Source organism: Ipomoea triloba, chromosome 11 (assembly GCF_003576645.1).
Source record: "Ipomoea triloba cultivar NCNSP0323 chromosome 11, ASM357664v1".
Lineage (NCBI taxonomy): Eukaryota > Viridiplantae > Streptophyta > Magnoliopsida > Solanales > Convolvulaceae > Ipomoea > Ipomoea triloba.
Window position 1 is genome coordinate 9,159,014 of NC_044926.1, and position 8,668 is coordinate 9,167,681.

An 8,668-nucleotide genomic window follows, 5' to 3' on the forward strand; every position below is an offset into this window, starting at 1 on the left:
TAAAAAAAAAAAAAATAGGGTCACATTTTTTTATAAATAATTTAATATGTGCAACAAGTTCATTTATGGGTGAACAAAAATTTCAGTGATCATAAAATATAAAATAGAAATGCATAAACTGATTGATTAGATTAATCTAAGTAGCTAGCGTGAACTTATATACCATGATTCTACATTTGGTTAACTCATGAAAATGCTGAGAGGGGAAAGTCTTGCCTCAGTGTCTCCTGCCCCTAGCTTCCAAATCTTGAATTTCTTCTTCATCTGACATGGATGCTAAAGAGCGCTGAAAACCATTTTCTTCCAGGGTCCTAAAATACGCATAAGGCCCCCAACCTAATTTTCCTCCAAAGAATCGGAAATAAAAGATCAGATAAGAAAGAACATATAATTATTTGGTGATGTCCATGTAAATGAAAGGGAGAAATAGGAATTGATTGACATTTATGTTTATATATATTATATCATATACTACCAAATTGAAGCTATTTCATACTTTTATCTAATCTAAAAGTCTAAGCTGATAGTTGGATTATACATTTATGTTTATATACATTATATGCTCAACAATAGGAATTGAACAAAGCATACCATTACGGTCATGTGGAAATGGGAAGAATTGAAGGTAGCACAAGGAGGAAACCACGGATCCTGCAAAAAATAGCATTCGATCCATTAGCGTATGTGTATCTAGAAATGTTGATTCCTTAGTTTGATGCTTTTGCCAAAGCGAGTGAAACAAACCTATTACGGCTCCTGCAAATACATCTGTCCAATGATGCCAATAGTCGTCCACCCGAGAAACTCCAACGAGTGCAGCCACGAGATATGGGAGCAGAACGATGCAGAGCTTTGCAGAGTGCCCGCTTCTGTCAAACGCTTTGATTTTCCCACTCAAATACCATGCCAAGAAACCAAGTCCAGCAAATGAGACTGTTCTTCCACAATGGTAAATCAATCTCACATGAATTTTCAATTCCAAAGCAAAAAAAGAAAAACAAACAATAACAATAGTTGTAAAGGCACGAGTAAAAGTACACGAGGTATGTCCACTCGGGAAGCTTTTGTATCCTTCTTTTATGAATTTGTGCAATCCGGTACACTCAACATCCCCGCTCACAGGATCATAGACCTGGAAGCAATATTAGACAGAATCGAATCAAATCTCAGGCAATAATTTTCAGAGCTAGAAAGGGGCAACTTGTGAAATATGAACTATGAAATCAAGCAATACCTCAATCCCATCAGGGAAGCATCGCCAGAAAAAGTTTGGTCGTGGACGACCAACAGCAGCTTTGATTGAATCGGTAATGACTGCTGCTATTAGCATGGAATACATAATACCTAAGATTGTGAAACCAAAAACTTCATCAATTGTTATCAAATTTATCCAACGGGACATACTTATACCCCAGCATCGTGATAAAGAAAAACTGACCCAAGACAGCATGATGCAGATCGTAAACATTCTTCCTGTGCAGATAGTATATGTAGAATATGGTGCAAGGTAGAATCACAGCATAGACCTATTCCAGAAACAAAGGTTTATACTTCGTTTATTAAAAAAAAAAAAAAAAAAAAAGTATAACGAAGAAAGAAACTTAGATACATACTGCAACAGCCCAAATTGGTATGGTGCTATGTACTTTGAAAGGGTACTTAAGATCTCTCATCATATCTGCATTAGTATACCGATGAAATGGTTCAATGATATACAAAAACCCATCTATCAGCGCTAGGAGCAACAGAATCATCCAGTCATATTTGTGCAGTTTTGCAAGCTCGTGACCGTGAGACTTGATAGTGTGTCCTCCAAATTGAATATCCGACATTTTTGCAAATCAATCTACCAAAAAATAGACAAAAACTATTACCAAAAAGAAACCACAGAACTAGCTAAAATGTCTGAAAATTATTAGGAATCTGGAAATTTTTAACAGAACAACGAAATGGTCACCTTTGAGACAACAAACATAAACACATATCAGTATTATACAGTTCTTCACTTGTTTGAATACTTATCCAGAAGCAATTTTCTAATTAAACTTCAGAATCCTAAAACATTCAAAATAAAAGCCCAACAACAAGGAAACAGGCCATTGTTCTTTCCTTTCAAATTCGTGGATATTCAAACAAAATGCGTTCAAATTCATGGATATAACAAGAAAATTGGCATTTCTAAGGGCAAAACAATGCATGAATGTGTGATTATCATTAGCAATAACCAGAAAATGCGATTATGCATGAAAAAGCCATACAACAAATAAATAAATAAACAAAGGAAAAACAAATAAGAAATTCACCGATAAAAAAAAAATTCATAATGGGCACCGAAAGAATACCAGCGAATCTGAAGAACTGCCAGAAGAATTAAGGAGAAGAAAACAAGGGTTCCTAGAATTCTGCTCGAAGGATTTTGAGGAAGGGCGTTTAGGAGATAAAAATCGAATGTTCATCTTGAATTCTTGACGTCGTAAATTCCCACGTTGACGATGAAACGCCAGAAAATGATTGTTGCAAGGTCGACAACCTTGCATTTGCCAACGATATGAAACGCACAAGTCCATGGTTAGATCGGATTGATATATTTGAAAATTTTGGATTTTGGTTATACAATTTGCTTACCAGCACTTCATTGGAGTTTTCTCCCAAATCCTGCTTCTTTTTATCCTTATTTCAGCAATTCACTATTTTAATGCATATGATGTTATTGTTATAAATAATATTTATGTCCGAATTTATGTTTTTTTTAGTTATAATTTATTATTATTATATATAACCTCTTGTGAGACTATTCTTATGTCTGCAAATTTCTCCTATTTTTTAAAATAGGTCTTCTTTTCACATCATTAAATTTATAAATTTTTCATTTGTCCCCGACTATGTTGATTTTTCAGCAATGGTCCTCCGACTATGTTGATTTTTCAAAATTAGTCCCCGACTTTTAATTTTGACAATTTAGGTCCCTTGAGTTTCAAATTCTTTCCAATGTTGGTCCTTTCGTGAAATTTTGGTTAAGTTGAGATCAAAAGAAAGGATAAAATTGTCCGTTCACATGTTTAGTGTATTATTACTAGTATTTCTCATGTCCTATACGCTGTATATATGAATATAGTCTCAGTCGAAGTCTCAATCGAAGCCATATAATCTCAGTCGAAATCTCTTCGACTGAGATTATATTCATATATATAGCGTACAAGACAAAAGAAATACGAGTAATAATACACTATACAGGTGAACGAACAATTTTACCCATTCATTTTACCTCAATTTAACTAAAATTTGACGAAAGGACCAACATTAGAAAAAATTTCAAAGTCAAAGGACCTAAATTGTCCAAATTAAAAATCGGGGACTAATTTTGAAAAATCAACATAGTCGAAGGACCATTGCTAAAATTAACTCTTATTTATTCTATATCCCTACAAATATCTCTTACTTACAAAAATAAGTCTCACTTTTATATTATATTATATAAATATAATAATAAAATAATTTTTAAAAAAAAAACAAGAAAAAGCTGGAAGCATTTATGACTTGCAATGCAAATTTGCAAGTCATATGGCAATTAAAAAAATAAAGAAAATATAATTTTTAATTCCATGTCATCTTGCCATGTCAAATTGACGGAGATAATCTTAGCCTAAGATGTACAAATGATGATGGTGAATGGAATGGAATAGTGATCACTTGTCTCTAAAAAAAAATCTATATATATAAAGTGTGGCTAAAATCGAGAGTCTACTTCTAAAATATAATTTATATTTAAATACTCAATGCCCATGATATGAGATAAATAGATACGTTTGACAGCATGAATTCTCGCACAAACTAATATTATTAATTAATTAGTAAAAAAATTAATAAAGTTTAATTAGTAACAAAATTTTATTTATCAAATTTTGAGAATAATTAAACCATTATAAGTCAAATCTTTTGGTCAAGTAGTATGGAGTAATTCTCTCAAATGGAATGTCAGGGCTTTAAGCCCCACGAACGAAAATTCTAATAATAATAGTAATTCTTTTTTTTAAATAATAATAATAATTCTTTCAAATTAAACAAAAAAAAAAGGCTAAAGTGTCATCCTGCACCGTGAACCATTCACGATTTGTCATCCCGCACCATGATCATCCATAAGTGATTATTCGAGACAAACTATTTTTTTTTTTTTTGCGCCTAGCATTTTTTGTAGGTTTTCGGTAAATTTATGACATGTTGTCGGTAAGAAAGTTGATGTGGCTTTAATTGAATAATTAAATGAGATGAAATGCATGAGGTGGACACCACCCTTTAATTAAATATAGTAATGAGCAGTGTTAATTTATTGGGAACAAAGAGTATGCTTCTTATTTATTACTGAATGTGAAGTGTTGAAACATTGATAAATGTGTTTCATTCTTTCTTATCTGGCTTTAAGTTGTTCTTGATAGCTTATACATATGTACGTAATGTGGTAAATTATAAAGGAAAACTAGCTTTAGCTACACAAAGTGTACAATATATATATATATATATATATATATATATATATATATATATATATATATATATATATATATATATTAAGATCACATGAAACCTGCCTTTTCGATCTATACTTCCTTTTGGTTTCGTTTTCATAGTTTTCCTGATGTTGTTGATCACTTACATGTGCAGAGATAACTACTGTTGTGCTTGATCTGCTACTTGCAGGCTTGCTCGCAGTGAAGACTACTATTATCTTTCTTTTCCTCTTCACCAAGTTGGAAATTACAAAGCTGGTCTCAGGCATGTTATATTTCGAGTTTCGGGTTTAGGGAGAGGACAGGTAGGAAGGCAATATAAGAGAGATTTAGTACCATTCTTTTTTTTTTTTTTTTTTTTTACATAATTTTTTAAAATCTATATTTAACGATTGAACTATCGTCCTCCAATTTTTAAATTGTTACTACCCTGGTCCTCCGACTTTCAAATGGCTACTACTCGCGATCCTTCCGTTACTTTACTCGGTAAAATTGTACTTTCATGTTGTTCTTCCATTTAAAATAAAAATAGAATAATTCTTGACTACATGTTATACCAATTTCAATTTCTCCTTCTCCAAATCCAGACTATATGCCCTAAGCATTGATAGCATCCGTTTGTACTCATTGAGAGATTTCGTTTGTTTCTACAGGGAGGACAGGTAGGAAGGCAATATAACAGAGATTTAATGTCATTGTAACATTATTGTATTTTTACAACTTGTTAAGCAATGACGTAGTTGCAATTTAATGCACTAATTAGCTAGTGCATAGTAGTAGTAGTTATACAAGGTTATAATTAAATTCTGAATCCTAAAAGTAATGAAATCTTGTGACCTGGACCATATATATATGAGATGGAGGTGAGCTTTAATTTAGGATTAAGTGGTTTGGCCACGTACTTTACTTAGGACTAAGTGGTTTGGCCGCGTACTTTACCAGATGCCCAGTTCATAATCAATCAATCATTATATGTTTAGTTCTATACGTCGTCGTTTTGAATTTTAATTTTGACGACGTTTAGTTCATGTTACAAGTGTTTTTTTTTTTTTTTTTGCTGTAAAGTATGTGCATGTGTCTTGTGTTTATGTGTTTTGTATGAACCATGTACTTGAAATAATGTAAATGTAACATGTGTTTTTGTCTCTTGTGCTATGCTTGTTTGTGTCTTATGCAATTTTGTACCTTAAAAATATTGATTTTGTACTTTGAACTAAAGTAAATATAAAACATGTGTATGTGTCTTGTGTTAGCGTTTCTGTGTCTCATGTTATGCAATTTTGTACCTTAAGCGTATAGATTCTGTACCTAAAATATATTATTAGTTGTGTAACACACAAAATATATATTGTGTGCATTATTTTACGAACTTATGTCTTGTACTAGTTATCACACGCGCTTTGCGCGAATAGACCAATGCCCACTTGTATTTTTAAATTAGGGTTTCAATATTTTTCAAAGCATCATTCGGTATCATGGCGTATCATGGTTGCAGTAGGCGCTAGGCGCTCCCGACTAGCGCCTAGCGCCTAAGCGGTCTAGGCGGCGCCTAGGCGGCGACCTATAAAAACAAAAAATTAATTCATATGTGTGGGTGTATGTCATATATTATATTATATATATTATATATATATCTCTTACTTATCTTACTTATATAAATAAATAAATTTAAATATATATAAATATATAAATATAATAATAAAATTAACAAGGTCGACTCTCTCGAGTTAACTCAGCTAACTCTGCCGAGTTGGGCGAGTTAACTCGGCCAAATTCGGCCCAGTCGGTCGAGTTAGGCACTAGGCGGCCGGCTACCTAGACGGACGCCTAGGGAGCAATTCGCCTCGGTTTAGGTCTATAAAAAAATTTATAATCTTACATAGATATACGCCACACTGTTGCAAAAATTCCTGCCTAGGCCGCCTAGGAACCTGCCTTCGTTACATAGATAATGTTACGTGCTAGTTCAAGATTCATCATTCACTAGCACGTGTAAAATCTTTATACTTCTCAAAGCCTTCGTTGTCCCTTGCATTTGTGGGGATTGTTGGAAAAATGCAAGTCAGAGAGACTATTTTGTGGCTCTCAAAATTTCTGGATACTTTGTCAAGATCTATTATTGACCACAGGGTGATGAATGGCTAATGGCTAAGATCTGTTAAATAATATGCAACATTAATTGGTTTGCCTATATTATTTGAGTAGAGTTATACCTGGAGTTTTGAAAGTAGACAGAGATTCCCTGATATATTTCGTGTCTCTTTATTACTCTGAGGATGTTGTGTATGTTCCAATCCCTACTCCGAGTGCACGGAGACGAGGATTGTTATGCTAACCTTTGGTGACAACAGTGTTGTTTTGAGCATGCACCGATAACAGAGAATTCGCTTCTCGTAATAGTTATATATACCACGACACAAAATTTCTTATTTTTACATTATCAGCCTATTTTATTCGAGAAGACTGTGGGGCAAATAACCTGGAATTTTGGATTTAGCTGATATAAAACATTAAAATGTGTGTTCTAAAAAAAAAAAACATTAAAATGTGTAAGAGACTATCTTACAGCAGTGCATTGAGGCTTCCAAGTGCGGTGGCTGCACTTTGAAGCAACCTTCTTTTTCAATCATCTTTTGCTTTTAGCTTTCTTAAGATTTGGTCTTTTTCTTCGTTCTTATCTATTCCTTTGTTGCTTTTTAAAGAAAAATTAAGCGTTACTGTGGTTGATTTCATCTTGGGTTGCTTTAGTACAAATTTAACATGGTTGACCAAATATTGATATTAAAAAAATAAAATAAAAAACTCTTATTCTCTATTAAAATCATGGGATCCATTTTGATAAATAGAATTGGTCTCCCGAGTAATTCTATATTCCCTCCTAACTGTAGCCAATCAAGTTTACAAATTTTGCTCCGAGCGGGAGCATTCTATTGGTTTAAGCCGATAAGTTATAGACAACTTAAATTGGTTGAGTGATCCTTTGTTGACTATGATCATAAAGCAAACTGGTTTACTCCGATCCATACACATTTATATATTTAACATGTATTGTAATTGATTGATTGTTAAATTATGATGTCTTATTGGTTGGACACAATCAGTTTATCACGTTACAATTGTGTACTATACTCACATGTCACATTACTCTCAAATATACAAGAAAAGAAAAAGTGCATTATCGGTGCAAAAAGGGAAGAAATGAAGAATAGCCAAGATTGAGGACTATCAGGAAGCAAAATTCCTAATTACAAGTTGAATATAAGTGTCTTTCACATTCGGGAAGGTTGAGTTACGTTGATTACTAATTCGAAGAAATTAAAGTATTCCAAGAGTTTCACATTACCGAGGAACTGAACTTCGTGCTACCTGGTATTTAGCTGTTGCCAGATTTATTTGGTTTTCTACTTTGAGTGTGAAGTAGTTTATAAACAAGTTGCTCCCCACCTTAATTAAGTGAGTAATTACTGCAACATTATAGCTGTCACATTTTTTTTTTAATTTATAAATTAGGTTTTCAGCTTAGCCTAAACTAATTCTAAAGTCTCAGAATTCTTGTCCAAGAGCGTTCGAGAATGTAAATTGTGAGTCGCCTAGTCAGTCCTCAGTTTCCATTCTTACGCTCACAAGGAGCCTTCATCAGATCTAATCAATTTCTTGAGCTTTGAGTCTCCTAGTGACCCTCATCCCATGTTTCTGATTCCGGGAATCAAAACTGTGATATTCTTTAATTAGTATCCCATAGCCCAGGTGTTAGCAAAGGCTACAAACTCTCGTCTTGTCACGCTAGATCGGATCATTTTACCATCAAATTATATTCATCCTAAGCGGGGACAGATAAAGACCAAGTCTAACACTCGGTGGTTGGAAGATTGTTGGGCGGAGATACCGGTAAATGGCCATGTCTAGCACCCAGCATCTCGAAAATGTGAGACAGTATGTATAAGAGAATAAAGTTGTGTTTTCGCTACTAACTATAACTTTTGACATAGTGATAAGCGTTTGATACTAACAAGTAGTATCAGGGTGGCTTAGCCAAAATGTTTAATTCAATCCACTTGCTTTGTTTTAAAAATTAAAAAATAATAATAAAAATTTGTTGTCACATTCTTTAATTAGTACTTGGAAACCATATATAATATGAGTCTCTGATCGATCACAGTTAA

At 33.3% G+C, this 8,668-nt stretch overlaps 1 protein-coding gene across 2 annotated transcripts; it reads right to left on the reverse strand.

Annotated features, from left to right (window-relative positions):
• On the reverse strand, positions 1–2,695 carry LOC115997108 (lipid phosphate phosphatase 2-like). Of its 2 annotated transcripts, XM_031236598.1 has the most exons (9): positions 2,626–2,695; positions 2,343–2,530; positions 1,614–1,846; positions 1,439–1,526; positions 1,235–1,344; positions 1,039–1,132; positions 745–933; positions 592–651; positions 1–336 (listed from the first exon to the last, which is right to left on the reverse strand). In XM_031236598.1, exons 3-9 carry the CDS (start codon positions 1,830–1,832, stop codon positions 218–220), a joined length of 879 nt encoding a protein of 292 aa, XP_031092458.1. In that variant the 5' UTR covers positions 1,833–1,846; positions 2,343–2,530; positions 2,626–2,695; the 3' UTR covers positions 1–217. The 2 variants fall into 2 exon arrangements, with proteins under 2 accessions (XP_031092458.1, XP_031092459.1); XM_031236599.1 differs by lacking the exon at positions 2,626–2,695 and having other exon boundaries at positions 2,304–2,616.
• Positions 2,696–8,668: the final 5,973 nt, after the last annotated feature.